The 25,844-nt window shown below is 44.5% G+C and overlaps 1 protein-coding gene across 1 annotated transcript in view; it reads left to right on the forward strand.

The window, feature by feature from the left end:
• Nucleotides 1–4,291: 4,291 nt before the first annotated feature.
• cacna1aa (calcium channel, voltage-dependent, P/Q type, alpha 1A subunit, a) overlaps nt 4,292–25,844 on the forward strand; it is a gene marked incomplete at both ends in the record, with an annotated part of 78,129 nt that continues 56,576 nt past the window's right edge. The window contains one exon of the mRNA XM_079281410.1: nt 4,292–4,617. Coding sequence (XP_079137536.1) covers nt 4,292–4,617 — 326 coding nt within the window. The remainder of the gene's footprint in view (nt 4,618–25,844) is intronic.

Genomic DNA, 25,844 nt, shown 5'->3' on the forward strand with positions numbered 1-25,844 from the left:
CATTCCCAGTTGGTGCACTCATTTAAAGCTCCTACCACTCGCTGCATTAGCGTCGGTCAGCTTGCCCCGGAGGCGTCATTATGTACCGTATACTGTTTACTCACGCAATTAAACTGAAAATCACCGGAAAAATACATTGCAATGGTCAGTTTGGAAGGTGCGTGTGTGGAAACCTGCTGCAATGATAAGCGCCAAGAGGTCAGAATGTCACCGGATAATCTAAAGATCTGCAGTCCAACAGTCCAACAATGTTATAGGAGTGAAAAACTAAGTCAGGAGAGAAGTCTTTTAGGTGAAGTGAGGTGGACCTTAGGAAAGCAGTGAGAGGGGGAGGGAAGAGGAATCCTCATCTCCGATGTTGTCTAGTGTCTAGTGAGTCTGACCAGTGTGTACACACACTCTGCCTCCTCCTTGTCTGTCTCCATCCATGTTCTGCCTGGGCTGCGAGCTCTGCTCTACATGTGATGTATGTGCATGTGCTCTATTCATTCACGATATGATCCCGTTATCCTATAAGGCTTGTATCAGTTGTTCTGGTGGCGTGCCAGAACACATCTGTTACAAGGCCTCTTTACCAGTTAGATTGAGCTTCAGTTAAGTCAAACTAAATACGGCATGTGACCCAATTTAGTTTGAACACTTTATGTAAAGATGTGTTATGGCAACATAGCATTTTTGACATACTATACTATTGGCCGACGCTAACCTCAATATGATGAAGACAACTCTCGCAGAGGTTTTCGTGTAAGTCGGTATCGGGTCTGTGGAGGACCAGGTTCAGCAGGGGCGGAGTGCTCTACCCAACCATTGAATTATTCAGCCTTATGAATCATTGAGTCACGACACTCCTTTTTAGGCCCTCGCCTCAGAGCTCCGGCTCCCAGCCACCATTTGAACATCTGACAGAGAACGAAGCACAACAGAGGACATTCATCCGAAGTTTAATGACTTTCTCATTGCCGTGATTTTAGAAGATGCCATTGTTGCCGCAATTCCTCACAGATTTCAGCTTTCAAACAGAATGTAAAACAGCACCTGAAGTTAATCACATGCATGCTAAATGTGATAACCGTCTACATAATGTAAACTCTATTGCAAGGCCATCGTCATATTTTCTTTAATTCCATTGCATTACAAAGAGGATTTGTATTCCCCTTTCTTTAAGAAGGTGTGGTTTCAGTGCTTTTTTTAAAAGCAGGCTCCAATGTGCACTCACTCACAAAGGCACCGCTGTAGAAGAAAGACGATCATGTTGCATTATTACTGATTATGTACTTATTATTACTGACGACAAGCATGTGCCAGACGCTTTCAAGAGGCAGAGAGTCCACGAGAGTCCAGGTCGGGCATCTCTAATCCAGCAACTGTGCGCAAGTGACAAGTCGCCGCATGAGAGTCCCCCCCCCCCCCCTCACACTCTCCACACACCCCTCCCCAACCCACAATCCTTTACACTGAGCTGCAGTGATGGTGTGGTTGTTATTTTGGCTTATGGTGTTATGCTATATCCACAGTTTGACTTATTGTATGTTAAAGATGCTGATATGGCTTGTGGAGGCGCTCTCCGTGGTCCTGACACGATGTGACACTGTCCATGGTAGCACTTTCCCATGCTGTCAGAAGCAGCAAGTTTCTCTGGTGTCAGATCAGTGTATTTATGCGATTACAATCTCTCTCTCTCTGTCTCTGTCTCTGTCTCTCTCTCTGTCTCTCTCTCTGTCTCTGTCTCTGTGTTATCGATTGGCGCACGCACTTGCAATGTTTTTCTCCTGATTCAACATCTTGGGGGAGGAGTGTTAATTATCCCAGTCACCCTTAAATCTGTATTTGATCATTTCTCATTCGCAGAAGCGGCTATTTCTGGAGTCAATCAATTAGGTCACACAATAGATTAAAAGCATGTTGTTCTGCTCTTCTCTCGGGCGTAACGTGGCGCCAGTAGCTCACGGTGTATTTATGAGTGATTCGTGACATTCATTAAATAGCCACGATGCCATCACTCTTCATGACCAGAAAATCCAATAAAACAAATCATCCTTTAGATGGAAATACAATCAGTGTTCAGACTGAAACTGCATCCTTGGAGATTTTATTTTGAAACTGAAGATGTTTAGAATGACAGATTTGAGCACACATTGTATAGAAATGTTATCGCAAGAAGAAAAAAATACTGCGGTTCTTGTTATTTCTCGGCAGTCCATTCACGTTGACTTTGTTTTTACTCTGTGTTATCATTGAACATCTTTGTTGTGCCAAAGCATATGGTCGCACCTTGAACAGGCACCAGTGTTTTGGTGGAGCTTGTGGAAAAGCCTCGAGGAGAGGAGAGGTAGCCAGGCAAGAAGATCCTCGACTCTGTTTCGGGAAGGGAGGGGGGAAAGAGCTCTCTTCGTCCATTAATTTCCAAATGTGTGTTGCTAAGAATAGCCTCCCGCCTCCACCTTCCCTAATAAACACAGGCAGACTCGCGCGTGCACTTTGACGCGCATGTACTCACGCGCCCGTGTGCGCGCAGTCATTGCCAGTTTGGGTTGCAGCTGTATCTTTGCTCAAGCTGCATGATGCCGACACCCCGCATCACCGCCAAACACACGCGCGCATCTGGCTATAATAAGCATAGTTATTAGGTCTTTATGAAACAAATGTCGAAGGAAATGAGGAACACAGTCACACAGTTGCCGATGCCACCTCATCCTCTAATAGGCTCTTTTACGCATTATTTGTAATTGATTTGGAGTTGGGCGTCTTGAGAGGTCCAGTCCAACTGGGCAGGGCTATTGCCCGAAGCACCTTCAAATAAACAGGCGATGTCGATGCCTCCCTCCGTGCCACACGCCTGGAAGTTGGACAAGCTGCGTGCGTCATGCGCTGCGGCTGCAGAACCGATCAGGCGCTCATGATGGTTCACACAAACTGAAAGACAGCGATTTTGCGCGCGGCGCGAGTTATTTCATTTGTAGGAAGACTCCAACCTGAATTCCAAAGAAACAGCCGGTCCCCTCCCTTTCCGTTGTGTCTTCATCCATTCACGGATCCATCCAGCCGTCCGTCCGTCTGTCCCGCTCCTCCTCCCCTTGGGGCCACTGGACGAAGAGAGAAGAGGCCGTGAGGAGCGCTCTACCCTTCTCCAATGAGAGAGAGAGAAAGGACGCTCAGCCAGGACATTTGGGCTTAGCAGTGCGGACGGAGGTAGACTCTTCGGGGCGGGGATGGTAAGGGGCTTTCTCGGCACTGCTGCATCTCGAACAGCCAAACCAAGAACATGAGAGGGTGTAAGACGGCGGAGAAGCGGCCGTCATACCCTTGTCTTTGACTACGCCGTCCGTGTGTCCCTTTCTCAGCTTCTGGATGGCCGCGCAGGTGACAGAGAGAAGATGATGGTTGATGAACGAAGGAGGATGTTATTGAATTCGTTTGAGACAATTATTTAATCACCGGCGCTCGACAACAATGACAACGACATTTCAAAAGAAAACGGTATTTCTCCTTATTTTCCCTACTCGAAATTGTGCACTCTGAAAAAAAAGACGCATTAACAACAAATGTCACAATTGTCCTGGTCTCAAGGCTTGTCGGAGCACACTGGTAAAGCAGATGTAAGGTGGCGGGAGCCACATTATCGCCACACACTGCCAAACATTGCGGATGTTTAAAAAATAAATAAATGATAAAAGCTTTTCCCTTTTCAAAGCCTTTTAAGTCAAGTTGAACGTCACTGACGGGCATTGCTAAAGGCTGATACAAATTGGCAGATTTATTTTCGACAGTCTGATGTATTGAGGCCTGTGTGGTTATTTGAGGCGTTTAGATCGTCAATAAATGCTGTCATACGAGTAAAGAACAATGATTGGACCTGAGAGGTGCAGGAGGCTGCGGTGCGCTCTGATACAGGCATGAGCCATGGAGAATATGAAACATTCATGTTAACGCGCTGCAGTCTCCCCATGATTTCATGTTGATTTCATGTTCTGCTTCATGCTGACATAAGAACCGACTAAGACGGAGACACCCCACTACCCTACAGTGCAACCAGCCGGCCAGTCGACCACACATTGTATTTCCTCACACCCACAGTTGGCTGTTGGCAGAGACGTACATGGGCGTCCTCGTCTGCTAAAACCAGCATATAACTGCTCGCCGGGTGCAGGTGTTCAGCTTAAGCGCACAAGACAACCCGTTTGGCATATGAGACGTTCTGATCCAGATGGGATGTAATGTTGTGTGGCTGCACAGCTGAGCATTGGTCTCCTTCTCCGCTGCTTCGTGAAGATTGGCTTTCGGTGTCCAGAGAATGGCGCGGTTCGGAGATGAGGTACCGGCCAGGTATGGCGGTGGGCCCGGCGGAGGGGGCCCGGGCGGCCGAGGTGGGAGCAGACAAGGAGGACCCCACGGACACGGTCACGGACACGGGCATGGCCACGGCCATGGACACGGTCCACCCGGAGGGCCCGGTACCCATAGAATGTACAAGCAGTCTATGGCGCAGAGAGCCCGGACCATGGCTCTCTACAACCCCATTCCCGTGCGCCAGAACTGTTTCACTGTCAACCGCTCGCTGTTCATTTTCAGTGAGGATAACTTCGTCAGAAAATACGCCAAAAAGATCACCGAATGGCCATATCCTTAACCTGCCATTGTGTAGTGAGTAGACGCTGCTACTGTATGCTTTGCCCGAGGATCAGGTAGGCCCAATGTGCAGATATGTGTGGTTGAATGGTTGACATGTTTTCTCAGGGTTTAAGTTATAACAACAAAGGTGTAACAAGCAGATGCATCTGTGTAAGTCCACGTGCGGTATATGCTTCTGGAGGTGATGGAAGAAATGCCGGACATGTAATTTATAGTTAATTAAGAGGAGGAGGAATGGAGCAGCCACCCCTTTTATGAGGCTGTTCATCACCATCAATCACATTTGTTAGTAATTCCATGTCACTGTCGCGAGGGACCTGCTTGATATACGTCTCCTGCGTGTGATGTGTGTTTGAGTGTGTGTTGGTGGTGGTAGTGGTTTGGGGGGGGGGGGGGGGTAGCATGTGCAGTATAGGCCAAGCGCCTCGCGCGGCTATAGAGAAACAGGAGGGAGTAGGGGGAGGGGAGGAAAGGTGGGAGAGACCTAGAGCGGGGAGAGATGAAAATAAGCTATAGTTTGTGTGTGTGTGTATCCTTGGAGTGATGCACACACAAGCTCCCATATCAGCATGATGCAGGTGATAGATAGATAGATAGATAGATAGATAGATAGATAGATAGATAGAGAGAATGTAAGTGTGAATATAGGCTTTTAACTTGTGCATTGACACAGTATTTAATTTCTCCCCTTAATCACACAAGCTGCAGGTGTCACTGAATGATTGTGCCACCATCAACAACTGTGTGTGTTTGTGTGTGCGTGTAAAACAACCACGAAGTCTGCGAGGGTTCAATTTCCAGCAATTTCCTGCATTTTCATCTTTCATGAAACCAGCACGTATTGCACCATTCAGGGGAGAAGTAGCAAGTGATTTGAAGTGAGCAAGTTCATTTGCAGGATTAGTGCACGTGTGTGTGTGTGTGTGTGTGTGTGCGTGAACGCATGCACATGTGGAAGTAAGTTTCTGCGTGAGTGTTAATGACAAGAGGTTAAATTGGAGTAATGATTGTATTGATCCATGCTGATGCTTCAGCCGTGACATACACACACTAATTGGGCTGCTCTTGTGAAATGCAGGAGCTACTTGTAGTGCCTCTGAATCATGTCTATTCACCATCAAAATGACAGACGTGTGTGTTAGTGAGAGAGCGCGAGTGTGTCCAGGAAATGTGATGTTGTCTGTTCGATTTCCTTTCCGAAACACCGTACAGCGATGCAATGACTCTAAAACTCTAAGGTTGCCATGCAGTGTTGTAACAGTACATTTATTTTAAATGAAACTAGTCATTTGAAAAATGTTTTCAAATGGTGGATTTCCTACTTTTGAACAATGTGTTTTAGAGTTGGGGTGACATTTTGGTTATTACTCAGGTATTGATCAGTCCAGTTCGTCAAAATGCAGACCGCTTGTGTTCACACGCTATTCTGATAGAATAGAAAAATAAAATCAATGTAAAACTAACTAATGACTGAGAGAAAAATAGTTGTTGCACTGATTTCAACTTTGACAGTGCTAATAACAAAATGGATAAAGAATAACAATACTGGCAAGAAAAAAGGGGCCAATGGCAGGATCCTCCTGGAGATCTCATCCGGGGGAATCCAACATGTAAGGCAGTTGGAAACGCACTGGAATCTATCGTTTTTCTTTGTACTGGCTAAACCTGGTTAGGTTAAAGTTCAAACAACTTTGCTGTTTGTGGTAAGTTGCGATAGATCTTTTTTTAAAGAGGACATTTTGACTTGTCACAGTAGGAAAAGCAAATGTGTAAATAATCAGATTAAAGATGGCTGAACTCCATTCTGCTGCTTCAGTTTCAGGGTCTTGTTAATGTGCAGGCCGGCTCACCTTCACATCGTCGTGGCTTACCGTGACTCATGAATAAAACGGAGCTGTTGTTAATGTTATTAGTAACACCTGTGATTTTCCCACAAGTACTCTGTGCAGTGGGACGGAAGATTTTTTTCACAGCAAGCTGTCACACAGCCGATCCCAGATGGCTTTAAAAGTCTTTAAGGACACAATATTTCTTTCTCATTACATAAAACATTTTTCCTTCTCTTCCTAACAGTATATTTAGCAGCATTTACTGACGTATATGTAAATGAAGTGTCTTCTTTGTGTGACGAATAGTTGTAAACATTAACAGAAGTAGTACAATGTGTGTTGTATTGTGCAACACTGTGATATGAATGGGTTATGAGGCGTTGTTCTGGACGACATTCTCAGGTTAATCTAATCTTTGATTGGCTTTAGAAGTAGAACTTGGAGCCGACACAAGTAGGACCTCATGACTGGTCTCTGATGGCCTAGAAAGCAGCTGTTGAGGAGGGGTTTATATCATCTATATCTATTTGGGATATTTCAGGTCTTTCAGGTACACAGTCCCATCAGAGCGGTGTTTGATACAATAACATGAACACTAGTACGATCTAATGTAATCCAGCGCAACAGCTCTGCAATAACTCTTTGTGAAATATATATTTGCTGAGACTATCTCAGGGTATTGATTCAATTCATCAGTCATTCCTGGAGTTGTGCTTCGTGGTGCTGTTGTGTATTGAATTGTAATATATGCGAGGTGTAGCTGGTGCAGCATTTCGTCCACTTTCATGTTATACTCTCCAATCTTGAGTAAGTTTGAGATACAGATGATGTCATTGCGTGGCTCAATGTGGGAGAACTAACCAAGCTGAGGCTTAATGGAACACAATGGATTTCATGATGAAATGCTATTTTTGAGGTTTTTATAACCTCCTTCAGTCGATATATTTCTAAAATCCACAGAATCTTTTGAGAGCCTTTCCAGTAAAGGTCTGTCAAGAAGGTATGATGTCACCCGTTTATTTTTAGTTTTCTTTGTTTGTTTGTTTTTGTCAATTGCCCTTTGAATGGATTCGGTCCTGCTGAATGACTTAATGTGCCAAAGCTTGAGACGGTTGAGGTAATAATAATAATGCATTTTATTTGTAACGCACTTTTCATTTTAAAAAAATCTCAGAGTGCCACAGAGCCAGTACATAGTAAAACCATAGTAAAAAGCATAGTTAAAACATAGTTAAAACATAGTTAAAAAAACAAACTAGAATAAAATAAAAACCAGTGAATGAACAGAAACACAAAAGAAATAACTGACAGTGATTTAGGTCAGAAAGGCCTTCCTGAATAAAAAGGTTTTTAGGCCAGTCTTAAAAGAGACCAGTGTCTGTGTTGCCCTTAGATGGTCAGGGAGACTGTTCCATAGGCGTGGAGCTGCCGAGCCAAAGGCCCGGTCGCCCTTGGTGCGGAGCTTGGTGCTGGGGACCCGGAGGAGCGAGCTGTTTGATGATCTGAGGGTGCGGGTGGAGATTTGGGGAGTGATGAAGTCTTGTAGGTAGGGATGTGCATGTCCATTTATGCATTTATGTGTGAGTAGTAGGACTTTGTAGTCAATCCGGAATGAGACAGGGAGCCAGTGTAGGGAGTGCAGAATGGGTGTTATGTGCTCATACTTCCGGACTCTCATCAGGATCCTGGCAGCGCTGTTTTGGATGTATTGCAGCTTCTGGATGTTCTTGGCAGTGATCCCAGTGAATAGTGAGTTGCGGTAGTCCAGTCTTGAGGATATAAAGGCGTGGACGAGCTTCTCTGCATCTGACAGCGTTAAAGTGGGGCGGAGTTTGGAGATGTTTTTGAGATGATAAAACAAGGTTTTGCACAGGTGTTTTATATGGTCATCAAAGGTCAGGTAAGAGTCAAACCTAACTCCCAGATTAGTGACTGTGGAGGCGAGGGGGATGACCTGACAGTCGAAGGTGAGATGAGTTATGGAGGATGACTGAACCTGGTGTGGAGTGCCGACAAGGAGGGCTTCGGTTTTGCTGCTGTTTAACTGGAGAAAGTTGTTGCTCATCCACGCCTTTATCTCCCCAAGACAGGAGGTGAGACATGACATGGCTGCAGAGGGGCTTGGGGCAGTTTTGATGTAGAGCTGTGTATCATCAGCATAACAGTGGAAAGACATCTGCTGATGACACGACCGAGGGGGAGCATGTAAATAATGAAGAGGGTGGGGCCGAGGACCGACCCTTGTGGAACACCACAGGAGACGGGGAGCAGTCTGGACTTGTATCTTCCCAGTGACACATATTCAGTTCTGCCTGAAAGGTAGGACATGTTGATGCCTCCATGACCAAGTTAAGCAGATGAGACTGAGGACAGCTATGTAGAATAAAAGATGTTCACTTTGCATAATATGTAGCTTGACAGAGTTCTCATGTGTGTCCTGGTGTTCTCATGTTTCCTTACCTCCTCATCCCTCACTCCCTACCCTGGTGTTCTCATGTTTCCTTACCTCCTCATCCCTCACTCCCGTAACTGTCCGTGCTGGATCCGTCCCCGTTGTTTTAAAAAGCTAAATAAATGATCAGCATAACGTCATCCAGCTAGCCAAACCTGTCTGGTGAACAGCTAGTACAGAAGCTTTGCATGTACTGCTTCCCTTTCCCGCGAGTCTGCTGTCTGATTGTGAGGTCAGGCTGATCTGATATCAGCTCTTTGGCTGCAGAATCTCCGCCAAAGTTCTCCTCTCAAACGGGTCTTGGAGGAGTAGTGCTCGCGCTGGCGCGTGCACCTGTCGAGACTTCTCCTGACGAGAACGCGCAGCGAGGGGGGCCTGATCGTTCTGGCCCCAAGCTGAATCTATTTGAGGGCGCTGATTGGCTCAATTGTATGTCACTCGTTTATATCTTGAATCAGCAATTGGCTAAACTGCTTCATAGACCCGTCTCTTTTGGGCCAAAACGATCAGGCCCCCCAAGCTGCGCGTTCTCAGAGTGTCGTGCACACAGACAGAGAGCACGAGCAGAGAGCACACAGGCGGAGAGCACGAGCAGGAAAAGCATACAATTTGCGCAGATATCATATTTTACACACATTACTGAGTACATTCCATAGTTCAAAAAAACTAATATTGACAATTTGTACAATTTATGATTATTATAAATGTTTAAATTTTTTTTTATATTTATTTCCTTTTTTGTGTGGCTCATGCTGGGGCCATGCCCCATGGCCCTCTATTGACCAGCCGCCACTGCTAGAGTCTAACGTCTAACTGGGGCCTTGTGGTTTTCATTTCGCTACAAGGACATGTGCCCACTGTTGAAAAAAAAGGCAAACTTCAGAAGGACGACACTGACGAGGTCCCGTTAAATCAGCAACACTTGACAAACACAATCCACCTAAAATGTTATCCAGAGTATTACTGTCTCCGTTGACTGCTCTGGTGAGGAAGCGGTCTCTGGATGTCAAATTAAAATGCATGTTTCTCTCTTAGAATTAGGTACCAGTAAAAAACAATACACTTACATCCACTGACAAGTAAAATACCCAAGCCTATTAAATGTGAGCTGAGTTGTATGATATTGAATCACATTGTTTTGTCAGATGGTGGACCATAGCTGTGCATATAAAACTATCTGAGAAGAAGACATAGGCCAACATGCCCCATAACTACTGCACAGGGCATATACTGTATTGAACTTATTAGGAAATAACATATCATGTAACATGTTGGGGGAAAATTTGAAACTAAATGAGTCATCCTTTAGGACCCACCGACCTTTGACCCTCATTGTAGCACCCGCAAGCATGAACACACAAACAAACACACACATACACACACACACACACACACACACACACACTGTATGGTGTTCATCAGCAGACACTTTAAGTGTGTATTTCTGTACTGTAAATGGAGAGGAAGTCAATATATGTTCTAGCTATCTATAGTGACCAGCTCAATAGGAAATATTATACAAGTCATGTGCTTTGTAAATTAACCTCGCTTTCATTATCATAAGATGGGGAGTTAGAAAATTCTTTCGAGTAATTCTGTGGACTAAAGAAACGATTTTTATTCAACATATAAAATATAAAGCATGCAGTTATGCTTAACTGCAGATGCCATGCGTTTTGTGTTGCTTGTGAGTGAGTAGCAGTGCGTGAATCTCCTCGTTCCATATCTGATCCTGTAAGACGTAGAATCAATGACCATTGGAGACTAGGTTTAATCTCTTGGCCCAGCTGTTTCACTGAGGAGTCGACCTCCATCTTTTGTTTCCAATATACTGTAAAAGAAGATGTGTCACTCATTTTCTTTCTAAAAATGCAGGTTGATGGAAAGCGTGTTGTATGTGTGTTACTTCCTGAATGTGTCAGCAAATTGCAGAGGGCAGCACTCTAATATTTTCTGGTACGTGAGTGTGTCTGAGTCTGTAGCAGGTTCAGGATCAGGCCACCACCAAGAAAAGTCTCTCACTTCCTTTGCAATAATGTGAGGGGAGAGAGAGAGAGAGAGAGAGAGAGAGAGAGAGAGAGAGAGAGAGAGAGAGAGAGAGAGAGAGAGAGAGAGAGAGAGAGAGAGAGAGAGAGAGAGAGAGAGAGAGAGAGAGAGAGAGAGAGAGAGAGAGAGAGAGAGAGGTGTGTTTTTGGGTGGATGTGGCGAGTCAGTGATCTACGTTCACTGCAGAATCTAAATTATTTATTGGCCTTTCTCCAGCTTGCAACTGTCAGCTGATAACTACACAGACTTAACATCAGCTTAGATTTGTATTGTTTCTGCGTGGACAGATTTGTTTTTGTTTGAATGCACATCATGTCCTTACGGATTTGTTGATGAAAGTCTGTGGTCCAGTCACTCTTATTAAAAACATGCACACACACACATGCACTCTTACACATGCACTCTTACAGTACACGCTGCTGATCTCCTCAATGTGGTCACATCCATGAGTCTCTATCTTTCAGGCCAGACTAAAGATAACAGGTGCTGCTTGAAAAGAGCAGTTTTCAGCAAAGTAGCTGTTCTAAAGCAGAGGAGGGAAGGAAAGAGTGGAGGAGATGAGGTACAAAGCTGTTCCTGCTCTGCTTCTAATATGCAGCTGGAGTAGAGAGACAGAACAGTGAGATGGACTATGGAGTGACGAAGTCAGGAAGACGGAGACATTACAGAGAGGGGTAGACTAATGTGAAACAATGGAGAGAGAGTAAGAGAGAGACTCAAACTGCCTGTCCGCATACAAATCATTTAACACAAAGCGGTGAAGAACACTCAGCTACACTGCAGCCAGAGCACACACACACAACCTTGTTTTTGTCACTGAGACAGACTTTGCTTTGACTTACATACATTTGGTAGAGACTTCCCTCACCATAACAGCTACATAGCCTCGATCATAACCCAAAGCCTAAGCAAATAAGCATGACATTTCATGGTTTTGCCAGATTGGAGGTGAGTTCCCATAATGTGACTGAACAGATTTCTCTCTCTCTCTCTCTCTTTGACTGATAGGAAGTGAAGATGTGGCATCTCCTCTCACGTTTCACGACCTGTACCTTTTGTCTTTCACTCAAAGCCGATCCATCACTCTTTCCTCTCTCTCCTCCCCTCCACTGCAGCTTGGCCTCGCTCTAATTGGCCGCTTCCGCCTTTTTGCGATGCTAATTTAAAGCATTTGTTTGACGTTTTGGGGATACTTCGCAGAACATCCTGACAGCTGCAAGCCTTTTCTAGTTTAGTTTGCTCATAATTGTTGGCAATAAGAAGTGTGTCTGTTTGTATGTGTGTTGTGATTCCTGTGTGTGTGTGTGTGTGTGTGTGTGTGTGTGCGTGTGTGTGTTTGTGTTCTGTGTTTGCCCTCTGGGCTCAATCTGCCTGCCTCGTACCTTTGACTGTCTGGTAATAAATGTGTGAATTGATCTGTATCCTGAGTCCTTACGGGCAGACTCGGCACTGGGGTTTTCATGAGCACACACACACACACACAGACCCACACACACACACACACACACAGGCACATGTACACGCTCACAAGAACTAGAAACAAAATTGAACTTATAGACGAATCTATTTAGATTGTTTTTCTGTATTTTTTTCACACTTGGACAATACATGTTATTTTTCTCATTATGTGTCGTATGTATCTTTCATCTGTAGCATTGTCTTCCAAAAAAAACCGTAACCTGATAAATCAGTCTCAAGAAAAAAAATAAAATCAGGTCAAGACTTTTGTTTTAAAGAAAACACCCACTTATAGCTTCACTTGATGTGATATTGCTCATTGGCAGAGGATTGGTTTACTTGGTGTGTGTGTGTGTGTGTGTGTGTGTGTGTGTGTGTGTGTGTGTGTGTGTGTGTGTGTGTGTGTGTGTGTGTGTGTGTGTGTGTGTGTGTGTGTGTGTGTGTGTGTTTTACTGAAATATATCTGTCTGTCCTCCCACAGTGCTCTTGGAGGTGGAGTAACACTGAGGTCATTCTAGGTAGTAAGGAATCTATTTCCCCATTTCGGTTTCTCTCTTTCTTCCTGTTGACTCGTGAAGTGAATTGATCTTTTATTCACATTTTTCAAAATTGCACAGAATGTATTTATTTTTTTACCACAGGCAAGCAGAAAGTCTGTGAGATAATCTTACATCCACATGTACTTTTTTTATTCCATTGGCTTCTCATGTTTATTGGCTAACATCCTACCAAATGAATACATTTGCCATGAAGTGCTGAGGAGGAACGGTTCACCAACAGAGACTGAAAATGACGAGCAACAATGTTCTCAGATTGTAAATTGATCCTCGAGATTCTGATGAATGCATCGTGTCAGCTGCTTTTTTGATATACTGCAGATAGGTGCCCTTGTAACATGTGTGGCAATTGAGAAATGGAAGCAAAATCGATATGGAAACACGCTGCCGTGTAGCAACCGGGACATAAATCACAATAGAAATGTTGGTTTCAAATAGCTGAATCAACTTTGTTCGTCTTTAAGGGTCAAATGGCATTTAGGATTTATTAGAAATGTAGATAAGTATCATAGAATTATGATACTGTCCGTCCATGTTTACTCCCTACACATGTCTGCATTGCACATTGAATCGAAGATCTTGTCTTTGTTTCTCTCTCTCTCTCTCTCCTCTCTCTCTCTCTCTCCTCTCTGCATTTTTCTCCTTCCCCTTCCTCTTAGCTGTGCATTCTGGCTCTGTTGAATAATTCAGTTGAGTTGCTGGCTCAGTGTGTGTCTTTGAGAATGTATATGACTGCTTGTGTGTGTGAAGGGTGCAGTGACGTGGGGCTATTTTTGGGATTCTGATACGTGGAGAGAGAGAAAAAAATAGAGTCTGTGATGGATTGATTTTTTGGGGATTTTTTTATTTGTTATGCCTGTGTTCTTTAGTCACGTGCTGCAGCTTTTACGAGACAAACTCTGCTGGGAACCTTCACTCTACCTGCAGGGCATGCTGGCACACACACACACACACACATACACACACGCACACTCTTTGGCTGCTAAGTGCATACTGTTGAATCAGCAGATACTGTCAGGTCTACAGACACACGTTCATACTAACGCAGCTGCAGCTGCACCGCCACCTGAACATACAGCTCATGTAAAAAAGATGTCATATGCTACACTGATATTCTACACACAGCCCACAGTGCATACACACACACACGCGCACGCACATAAACCACCGTCAGCATCGTGTACAAAGTGACAACTCTGCTACATGTGGGAGAGGCGGTGGCAGGGGTGAGATAGAGACACAGCATATGGCGTGTGGATAAACAGGCAGCAGTAGTGGGCGACTGTAAAGACTCTACACACTGATTGATGGTAAATCCGTCTGAGAGAGGCCAAGCAGGGCTAAACTGGCCTTCGAGCACTCCTATGTTGTTTGGCAACGCAGTGAAACGTGGTGGGATGTGTAGAATCATTCTTTATTTTTACCACTGAGGCATGGCTTTGGTTTGGGTTTCATGTCAGATACCTGTTTGATACCTGTTCTTTTTATGATTTTGGTCACAGTATTGAATGCCACAGTAAAAATCCTGTTTTGTTTTTGGATCAATATTGTCCCGTGTGACAACGCCTCTCTGTGGAGGCCATTTTATTGCGGTGGATGTCCTCCACTGCCGAGTGGGTATACTGTAGGGAGACACAAGCAAAGCGGATCACTGCAGATCCTCATCCTGGAACGAACATATGTGAACTCATACAGTCAGAATGGAGACTCCATGTTAAGTATTGTGGACTTTAACATTCCCGGCTAAAGCTTGGAAAATAATTAATGACATATATTCATTTTACAAAAAACGCGTTGCTGGGTGTGAAAATGCACAAACTTTTCTGTGAGTCTATTAAAAATGTATGATGCAGGAATAAAATGAGGCGCTTCGACCGTGTCTCTTATCTTTCATGGTTTGCTGATTATCAAAATAATTTGGCTAGATAGGTCTCAAACACAGTGCTTAATCCCATTCATTCTTTATCAAATCAGTGCTTATGAGAGAAAAATGACATGGAAATGAAGTAATCATTTGAGCTGCCCTGCCAGTGCTGCACTGCATAATGCAACAGGACAGAGAGGGAGAGAGAGGGAGGAAGGAAGGGAGAGAGAGGGAGGAAGGGAGAGAGAGGGAGGAAGGAAGGGAGAGAGAGGGAGGAAGGGAGAGAGAATGAGGAAGGGAGAGAGAATGAGGAAGGGAGAGAGAATGAGGAAGGGAGAGAGAATGAGGAGGGTGAGGAAGGGAGAGAGGGTGAGGAAGGGAGAGAGGGTGAGGAAGGGAGAGAGGGTGAGGAAGGGAGAGAGGGTGAGGAGGGGAGAGAGGGTGAGGACGGGAGAGAGGGTGAGGATGGGAGAGAGGGTGAGGAAGGGAGAGAGGGTGAGGAAGGGAGAGAGGGTGAGGAGGGGAGAGAGGGTGAGGAGGGGAGAGAAGGTGAGGAAGGGAGAAAAGGTGAGGAAGGGAGAAAAGGTGAGGAAGGGAGAAAAGGTGAGGAAGGGAGAGAGGGTGAGGAAGGGAGAAAAGGTGAGGAAGGGAGAGAGGGTGAGGAAGGGAGAAAAGGTGAGGAAGGGAGAAAAGGTGAGGAAGGGAGAGAGGGTGAGGAAGGGAGAGAGGATGAGGAGGGGAGAGAGGGTGAGGAGGGGAGAGAAGATGAGGAAGGGAGAGAGGATGAGGAAGGGAGGGGAAAGTATCCAGGGCCATATAGAAACTGACAGTTTGCTAAATGTTGACTTGTTTTTTTCTTCTTCTTCAAAAGATTCACATGCAACACGACCAAATTACATTCATAAATTGTTTGTTGACAATATTTTGTAAGTACGTCCTTCATACCACAAACAAACACACAAAAAGAGACAGATGTGTAGAGAGAATACTCGTAGGCAAGGTGATTATTTTGTCCTTGTGGCTCCATTAGTTTTCATATTTGCAAAGCGAGACTCCTGTCTCTGAAGTAAACTTCATAAAGGATTAGGATCATGAAATTAACCTTTTCTTTTCTTGGCAAACATTTCAAGTGAATGTATTACAGTTAAAAAAATAACAATGGTGGTTCGTCAGAATAAAACCAGTGCGTGGTGTGCTATTACGCTTGTTTTTATTCATCGGGGAGGCTGGCACCTTCCTAAAGGGTAGCAGCTGGTCTGGACTCTGTTGGCAGACCAGTGGAGTGAAGGGAAGTCTGGTGTTGGTGTGTGTGCGTACAGCACATGTATGAAAATGTCTGCTTGAACGACAATATGACACACGCATGGATGGGGTGGGGAGCGGCGGGGCTGTGTGAGGGGTGGACATTTTGACAAGACTGTTCAGTGACAGTCGTGCTTGTGTGTGTGTGTGTGTGTGTGTGTGTGTGTGTCGGCATATAGTGTGTAAGCGTTCGTGTGTTTTCCATCATGCATACTTGCCATGTTGTAGATTTAAGGATTTCCAATTGTGAGACAAAAAGGAGTATATATGCTTATGTGGTGGTGCAGAAATGTGTGTTTCAAGATATGGAAGCATGCTGCAGTGATTTCATACAGAGCTGTGTGTCACATACATACTCCATGTGAAAGTATGATGTGTAGTATTCCACCCACTCTCTCGATACACATATATTTATGTGTGTGTGTGTGTTGGCACTAACCTACTTTCGACAGCATACACACCGCTCGAAAGAAGAAAATGCCGCAATACTCTTTTCACCCCTCTGTCATTCTCTCGCTTTATCCCTCATTCAGCACGATGCTCTTCGTCTCTGTCCTTCTCTCCTCCTCACTGTTGTTTTCCTCCCTCTGCTCGGCCCTCCGCCCGTCTCTCGCTTTCATTCCTCACCACTCACTCTCGTCAGTCATGTCTGTGCCCACAGGACAGTTTCTCTCTCTCTCTTTCTCTCTTTCTCCTATCTCTTTCATCTAGCCCTCCATATATTTCCCTCCTATCCAACCTTTTTTTGTTGTTTTCTTCATCCCCTCTCACGCTCCATCTCTTGCCGTCGGTGTCCTCGTGCGTTTGCTGACGCGCCGTCTCACTCGATACTGAACGGAGATGGCGTGATAGAGGTCGGGAGGATTGATGGGAGGACTCGGTGAGAGAACGATGGACTCGGGAGAGATCCAAGAAAGTGGGAGAGACAGAGAAGCAATGGGGAGAAGAGCAGAGAGGAAGAGATATCGGGATGTGAGAGGAGAAAGAGAGAGGAGGCTTAACAGGCAGGTAGGGAGAGAAGTATATCAGTGAGAAGCAGGCAGGAGCTTTGCTGAGGAGAGAAGTTAGGAGAGAGAGCGAACATGAAGACTGTACGGAGCGGTGATGGACAAGGTGAAGGAAAGGCCAGCAGACGTGTGCATGCTTCACTTGGCTCCAGTTTTGTACTTTGAGAGCCTCACTTCCCTTTTCTTGGCCAGACAGGAAATAAAATAAATGCATACGCAGAACCACATGTAGAGCGAGAAACGCACGGGAGGAAAAAGAGAGAGAGAGCGAGACTGAGGACAAAGCAAATATTGGAAAGATGAAGGGTGGGAGAGCAACACAACTCTCTGTCTCTGTCTCTGTCTCTCTCTGTCTCTGTCTGTCTGTCAAGGTGTTTTGATCCAGATGTTCTGTGCTCCACACATTATTAAAATACACGTTCTCACAGATGCCATAAGGAATAGACAGTACATGCGCACAATGTTTATGAAGACAAAGATTCACAAGTATGCTGATGCCATGTACAATGTAACTTTTTCACTATCTCTACATAGCCACACTGAAGATGACACATATTTATGAAAATGCTTCTTTTGAACACAATCCCTTCTAGCCAGGTGTCTCACTTTCTCTCTCTCTCTCTCTCTCTCTCTCTCTCTCTCTCTCTCTCTCTCTCTCTCTCTCTCTCTCTCTCTCTCTCTCTCTCTCTCTCTCTCTCTCTCTCTCTCTCTCTCTCTCTCTCTCTCACTCTTTCCCAGTTCTTCCCTTTAACTCCGTCACATTGCTATATATAGTCATTGAGGAACATAAATGAAACATAATGCGGGGACAAAATGTGCCAAATGATCATCTCACACACACACACACACACACCGTCCGCACCTTTGTCCCTTTGTCCCTGTGTTTCTATATCAGTCTCTCTCCTCCTCTCTGTGTCTCTCTTTCCCTTTTTTCAGTCAACTACACCCTGCCTTCTCACAGCCCCACACACACACACACACACACACACACACACGTGCATATGCATATGTACATGTACACACACATTCATGCACACTCATTGCTGGGGGGCAGGGAGGCTAATTGAGTGGTGCCCTGGGTGTTCTGGTAAATGTGTGCATGAGTAAAGAGCGGTCACACACACACACACACACACACACATATGCAAATACACATTGTGTGTTTGGACCAGGCTAGAGCCGCGTTTTAGACACAGAGGCATAACAGACATGTTTCACATGTGCACACATGATGTGTTTCCATAAATAGCCTCTGTTCAGTTTCTCCCTGATACTACCTTGGGAGAACAGCTCCCGAAGGAAGCAATCAAGTAGGAAAGAGGTGAAGAAGAGGAGAACGACTAGGATACGGAGTAGAGTAGAGTAGAAAAGGGAAAGAGTGGATTTCTTGGTCCAGTCACAATGTGTATTTCTACCTTATATGTTGGTGATATGTACACAAAATAACATGACTATTATTAATGGAAGTCAAACTCTCATGCGTTTTGTCCTTGCCTTTTTTTTCTTCCTCTCTACGTTCCTCCTCCTCCCTTTCTCTTGTTCACTCATTCATCTCCTTCACTCTCTCCCTCGGCCACTCTCACTCTCTCCACTTGCTCTTCTCTTCTCTTTTAAATGTAACTATTCATCTTGTGACCTTAACGAGACATGGAGATTGATTTAAGAAGACCACCAGTGTGTGTGTGTGTGTGTGTGTGTGTGTGTGTGTTAGAGAAAGAGAGAGAGAAACGCAATTAGATTTACAATGACACACGCCCTCTGTTCTTTATTTCTCTCTCTTTCTCTCTCCCTCCCTCCCTGAACTAGCCCTTAGATGTTGTGTACATAGAGATAAACGGTGATGTCACAATAAATCTCGCCCAGCATCCAGGCAAGCTATTACACATCAACACTTTAATGTAGCCCGTGTGTGTGTGTGTGTGTGTGGGGGTGTGTGTGGGGGTGTGTTTGTTTGTCTGTGTGGGTGGTGTCTTACCAAAACATAGACTTAGCATATTTAACTGACTCACAATGATGACGTGTGTGTGTGTGTGCGTGTGTGTGTGTGTGTAATATAAACAGGCGGCTACAGCACTGAGAGGCCATTGGTCCATTTGAGCTACAGGCTGCTGTCTGAATCGCTGACCTTCTTTGTATTCGCATGGCATGACATTCAATTTGATTTTTGTGGTATTTTACTGCTTTTTTGAATTCATGAAATTCCATGCCAGATTGACAAAACTAAAGTGACTCAATGTTTTGTTGGAAAGTTATGAGGATGAGGCACATCATGCCATGACTATGTACAAAAATCACTGATCATGTCAAGCTGTCTTTTGTTTAAACTAGTAATATTTTGCATAGAAACTGTTTGGATTCATATCTTCAAAAGTGTTTGTTCCTTGACTGACCTTCCTCACTCCATTTGAGTGGATGATTCTCGCCACCATCATTGCCAACTGCATCGTCTTGGCTCTGGAACAACATTTGCCTGATGGGGACAAGACGCCGCTGTCCGAGCGCCTGGTAAGTTGAACGGGCACGACGCAGCGCGTTGGCCACATGTCAGCACGATTAAATCCAGGTGACAGTTCTGACTCCTCATTGGTTTTACTGCAGTGGAGATGCATGCGGCTACTCGACTGAAAGTGGCAGTTAAAACGAGATGTTTTGATCCAGATGTTCTTTGCTCTACCACAGCACATTATTAAAATACTAAAATAAGTAAGACAAAGATTCACAAGGATATATGCTGATGTTATGTAAAATGTAACGTTTTTACGATCTCTACATAGCCACACTGAAGATGACACATATTTATGAAAATGCTTCTTTTGAACACAATCCCTTCTAGCTACTGATAGGTGTTTCACTCTCTCCCTCTCCCTCTCTCCCTCTCTCTCCCTCTCTCCTTCTCCCCCTCTCTCTCCCTCTCTCTCCCCCTCTCTCTCTCTCTCTCTCCCTCTCTCTCTCTCCCCCTCTCCCTCTCTCTCTCCCTCAGGATGACACGGAGCCGTACTTCATAGGGATCTTCTGTTTTGAGTCTGGAATAAAGATCCTAGCACTTGGTTTCGCCTTCCACAAGAACTCCTACCTGAGGAACGGATGGAACGTCATGGACTTTGTGGTGGTGCTCACAGGGTGAGTGGCAAGCGATTGACGAGCAGAACACACACCCATTTCAGAAAACCTGGAAAACAGCGGGCCAATTTTCCAGTCATTGAAAACACAAAAAGTGGGAGAAAAAGTCAAATGTCCTGGAAAATCTATTTTCTTAAGCTAACAATGAACACCAGGCTATCTATCAGAGCTCCCCAACACATGCATGGTTAATTAGCATGTCGCTAAAGCCGTTGACTGCATCTCTTCTGAAATCAAACTCGCACAGACAGGAACATATTAGCTTATGGCTCAATCACTGTCTGTTGTACCTGCTGGATCATCACTGCACATGTCTTGGAAACGTTCTGCAAAAATATCACCAGAAAAGAGTGTGAACCCTGTACAAATCACATGTTGTCGTGTGTGTGTGTGTACATGTTTGTGTGTGTACACGTGTGTATTTGTGTGCACGTGTGTGTGTTTGTGAGTGTTCTGTCCCTGCTCCTTTGCCCTAATGAACGGCCCCATTCTGGGCAAAGCAGCAGTCAGATCACAGAGCGGAACTGCAGGCAGCCAGCAGCCTGGGTAGAGAACAAATGTCACCACAATATACACAGAGGGGGGGGGGGGGGCACAGAGGGAAGAGGCATTGGATAGAAGGTATGAAGGCAGGATGTACAAAAAACTCACACAGTGTCGGCAGCTAAGGGAGAGAAGACAGAGAAGCACTGAAAAACGATTGGAAAGAGAGAAATGAAGCGTGTAGGGCGTGATGGAGAACCAGCAAGGGAGGGAACGCGTTCCTCTCCAAAAAAAAGCAGTCCAATAACTCCAACATAAAAGAGGACTCCAGTTGTGATTCGGACACCTCTCAACTGCAGCAGTGGGACCATGTATAAGGACCAACACTGAAAATGTGTGTGCTTTAGACGCCAAGTCCCCATGCTAGAAATGTTTTTTTTTTGGAAAGAGCTAAATCGTGATCTCAATGAGCAAAGTTTTGTACAGGGAAATGGAATGCAGCCTGAAGAAGACAATAAAAAAAGGTGTCAACAAGGGTGAGTTAGGACACATGATAGGATAACGAGAGTGTGTGTGTACATACATACAAACGGCTTTGTATTTGATTTCTATAAGGTACGCTGATTTGTCTCTGCCAGATGGTTCTGTTTTTCTGTTGATCCATTCATCCGTATGAACACATGACAGTGCATCTTTACAGATACTTTCTTTCTCATTTAAGTCGTGCAGGCCGTGTCATACTGTCACATACTGGTGTATGGGTGCAGTTTTTGTAACTCATCCACAAAACCTAACTTTTAATCGAATTATCGAAAGATTTACACAAAGCTGAAGAATCGTTTTTTGAATGCCTGGTTCAGATTTTAACAGCATACCTGAAGCCTGATTCTCTTGTTTCATGTGTTTTTCCTCCCAACTTTGCACCTTTGACATTAGAGTGTTTCCGTTCATTAAAACAGCAAAGCATAGAGTAAATCACGACATTTTAAGAGCAGTAATACTGTTATTCCTGTGCCACTCACTCATTAGACAAGTCATGGGGTGCCGGCTTCTGTGTCCAATGAAATGATTGTGTGGGAGTGCTGGCACAGATTAACATGTTGAGGTCATCGCATGTTTGTGTGGATGCATGTGGTGATTTGGAGAGCTTCTTGGGTTATTATTAAGATTTTATTTGTACAGGGACAGTTCACATTAATCGACAGCACACATTAATAAAAACATGACTGTAAATGTGACAGTGTTAGCTAAAAAAGCTAATTTTCAACCGTTGTCCCTGGGCACGGTGTTAGAAGCCGCTAAAAACATTTAAACATTTAAAAACTGTTTAAAAAGACAACAACACAAAAACAAGCAAACAGAGCTGTGCAATACAATCCTGCAGACACAGGATCAAACATGACAGACAAGCAGGCAGGCAGACAGACAGATAGACAGACAGACAGACAGACAGGCAGACAGGCAGACAGGCAGACAGGCAGACAGGCAGACAGGCAGACAGGCAGACAGGCAGACAGGCAGACAGGCAGACAGGCAGGCTACATACGGACATGGCAGGCATGAGACTGTTAGTGCTGACACACCTGGTTGTTAATGAGCCAGGCTTTGAGGTTGTGTGTGAAGAACCTGTATGTGGTGCTCTGTCTTATGTGTGATGGGAGAGTGTTCCAGGTGACGGAAGCTGTGACAGAGTATGATAGCTGGCTGAACTTGCTTCTCCTGCCTGGGACCACTAGGTCCCCGCGAGCTGTTGCTCTGGTTAGTCTGCTATTGGGCTTTTGTGTTATGAAAGTGCTCAACGGGGGAGGTGCAAGGCCATTAAGAATTTTAAAGGTTAAGCAGCTGTTATGGAATTTGACAAGACTATCCCAACACAGAAGATGGTATTTGGGCAAGATGTTGCAAATGTGGTAGTGTCTGGGCTTGATGTCAAGTACCTTGATAGCCTGCTTATAGACGGACTGTAGGGGCTTCAGGGTTGTGTTGTGAGTGTGTGACCAGGTGGTTAGACAGTAAGTGATATGAGGGAGGATCATTGCATGAAAGTACAGTTTAGCAGCTTCAGTTGTGAGGTTGTTGCGTATGTATCTGAAATTATGTAGACTAAACTTGACTTTTGCCATTACATGCTTCACTTGTTTTTTGTATGTGAGTGTGGAGTCAAGAATGATCCCCAGATATTTGTAGTTAGGGACCACCTGAAGCTGTTCACCAGATATGTACACAGGATGCTCTGTTGTAATATTATTCACCCTCTTTGAGAAAAACATGCAGACTGTTTTTTTCACATTGAGATGTAAGCAAGAGTCTGACAGCCACTTAGTGACATGGACCATTTCTTCAGTGAGTTTGTCTGCTGCCTGTTTGATGTTGGGTGCATGTACAAAAATGACTGTGTCGTCAGCGTACATCTGTATATCCACCCGTGCACATACTGATGGCAGATCATTAATGTACATGCTGAAAAGAAGAGGACCAAGCACAGAGCCCTGTGGAACACCGACACTGTAATTGAGGATGGGGGATGAAACACCGTTGATCTGTACACACTGCGTTCTATTGTCCAGGTAGGATTTGAACCAGCATAGGGTGTCAGGAGAAAAATTAAATTTGGCCAATTTTGTAATTAATATGGAATGATTTACTGTATCGAAGGCTTTCTTTAGGTCTAGAAACACTGCTCCCACCACTCCCCCTTTATCTAGCTTGGCTTTAACCTGTTCTGTAAAGAAGCAGTTGGCTGTTGCAGTAGAATGCTGGGCTCTAAAGCCAAACTGCATGGGGTGGAGTCTGAAGGGACTGCTATTGAGGTGAGCAATTACTTGTTGTGCTACACACCTCTCGGCTACCTTAGAGAAAGCGGGGAGAATGCTTATTGGCCTGTAGTTATTTACATGGGTTCTATCACCTGCCTTAAAGATGGGTGTAATTATAGCTGGCTTCCAGACCCTAGGGAAAGCATTCTGTTCAAAAGACAGATTAACTAATTTAGTGATGGGATATAACAGTGACTCCTTCATATTCTTAAGAAACATGGTGTCTAGTCCGAATACATCTAAGGCTTTAGAGTTTCTAAGTGAATCTATCACCTTCAGCACATCAGTTTCAGAAATGGGTCTTAGGCTGAAGACTGGTTGAGTAAAGTCTGTGGAGGGGAGAATGGTGGGCCCATTGTTTGCATTCTGTGTGAGAGACTTAACGGTATCTACAAAGTAAGAATTAAAGGCGGTGGCGATCTCCTGCTGGTCACGTGTTAAGTTGCCATTTAAGTTAACCTGGATTTGATCTTCTGAGTTGTCACCAGTTTTCCCTGCCAGCAGCTTAATATTTTTCCAAATTATTTTAGGGTTGCCCTTTGCTTCAGTTAATATTTGGATAAAAAAGTTAGCTTTTGCCTTCCTGATTTCTTTTGTGACCTTGTTTCTAAGCATAACAAATCTGTGTCTATCAACAGTTAGTTTGGAACTGAGGGCTGATTTAAGTGCCCTATCCCGTTCTTTCATGATCTTCCAGATGTCACCCTTTATCCATGGCAGAGATGTTTTTTGCCCATGTTTTGGTTTTGAGACCTTCTGGAATCTACCTTTTATGGACTGGATGGTGGAGATCATGACCTGACTGTCTTCCTCAACATTAAGATTTTTCAGATTATATATCCAATTAATCTCTTTGATAGTGTTCTCAAATTCAGTGATGTTACCCCTAGGTATTCTGGGACGTTGTGGCTTTCTGTTTGTGGTAAAATTAAAACGGTGTTTAGTGAGTTTCCGGGCTATGAGTGTCAGATTGTGATCAGAGAGACCTGTCACCATGTTGAATGATTTAGTGATCCTTTCTGGTTTATTACTGAATACAAGATCAATCTGTGACTGGGTTGTGGAGGTGATCCTAGTAGGGCCTTTGATCAGCTGAGTTAAATCAAAAGCATCAACAACCTGCTTTAAGGGTTTCCTGACGGATTTGTTCTCCCAGTTGATGTTGAAATCACCCATTATTATGACCTCCTTTTCGAGATTACATCCTTTTAGCATAGATTGAATTTGCTCAAAGAAAATGCTTTTGGCAGTGGGTGGACGATAGATTCCAATAAGGGTGAGAGACATTTGGGGAGACAATATCACATTCAAACCAATACATTCAAGATCGTTTTCGGTTGCATAAACCTTGTCAGCATCTTTGCTGACAATGCACCCGGGAAACTGGAGATTGCGCCCCCTCCCCACCTCTCCCCCCCCCCCACACACACACACACACACACTGAGCACTGTGTCTGGCAGTATGTCCTCGTGCTTTAATAAGGGCAATCGTGAAGCCAAGCTCGTCTCAGCGTGGCACAACAGAGTGACTGTAAGAGAGAAGAGGAGTGTGAAGACTCGCGGCAGTGAGACAGCAGGAAGTAGCGAGAGAGGCAGAGAGGAAAGAGAGGTAGAGCAGAAGGAAGTGAGGCGGTCCTTAAAACTTCCAGTAAATGCCCCCCCCCCCCCCCCCCCCCCCTCTGTTTTGACACTGAAACCCTCTGAGCAAGCATGACACAGCAGTTAAATAATCAGGATCTCCAACACAGGCATTGCTGGTGTGGTGGTAGAGAAGTTGATCCAACATGCAAACAGCACATTTTCTCACAATTAATGTCCAGATGAGAGTAACGCATGTGTCTGTAATGACGACCGATGTTTACAATTGTAACTGCAAATGACTTCCTGTTTTAAATGCTGCTTTGTAGGTTGATGCTCCTTAGACTCTCTTTAGGCTGCATTCCCAATGTTTTCAACGCGTTCTAACATTCCTCTGAACAACAGATTAGATGTTCCGTCTTATCTGTCTTAATTTGTGAAAACATGTCTCGAGACACTATTTTGCAAGTTAAGATTTAGAGTAAAGAAAGTGAAGCAAGATGTAAAAAAAAAAAAAAAAGAGCGACAAATAAAGAAAAAGCAAACAATGTAAGCGACAGTCATACAACACAACCAGTGGCCTTCATCTGTGTGTCCACCAGCTGTGCTGGTAGCATTTTGCAGCAAAGCAGGAAGCTGCAGCAAGCTGTACAGAGAATAATGCTGCAGCACTTACGGCTCACATACTGTACATTCTCATGAT

Source organism: Melanostigma gelatinosum (genome assembly GCF_949748355.1).
Source record: "Melanostigma gelatinosum genome assembly, chromosome: 13".
Taxonomy (NCBI): Eukaryota; Metazoa; Chordata; class Actinopteri; order Perciformes; family Zoarcidae; genus Melanostigma; species Melanostigma gelatinosum.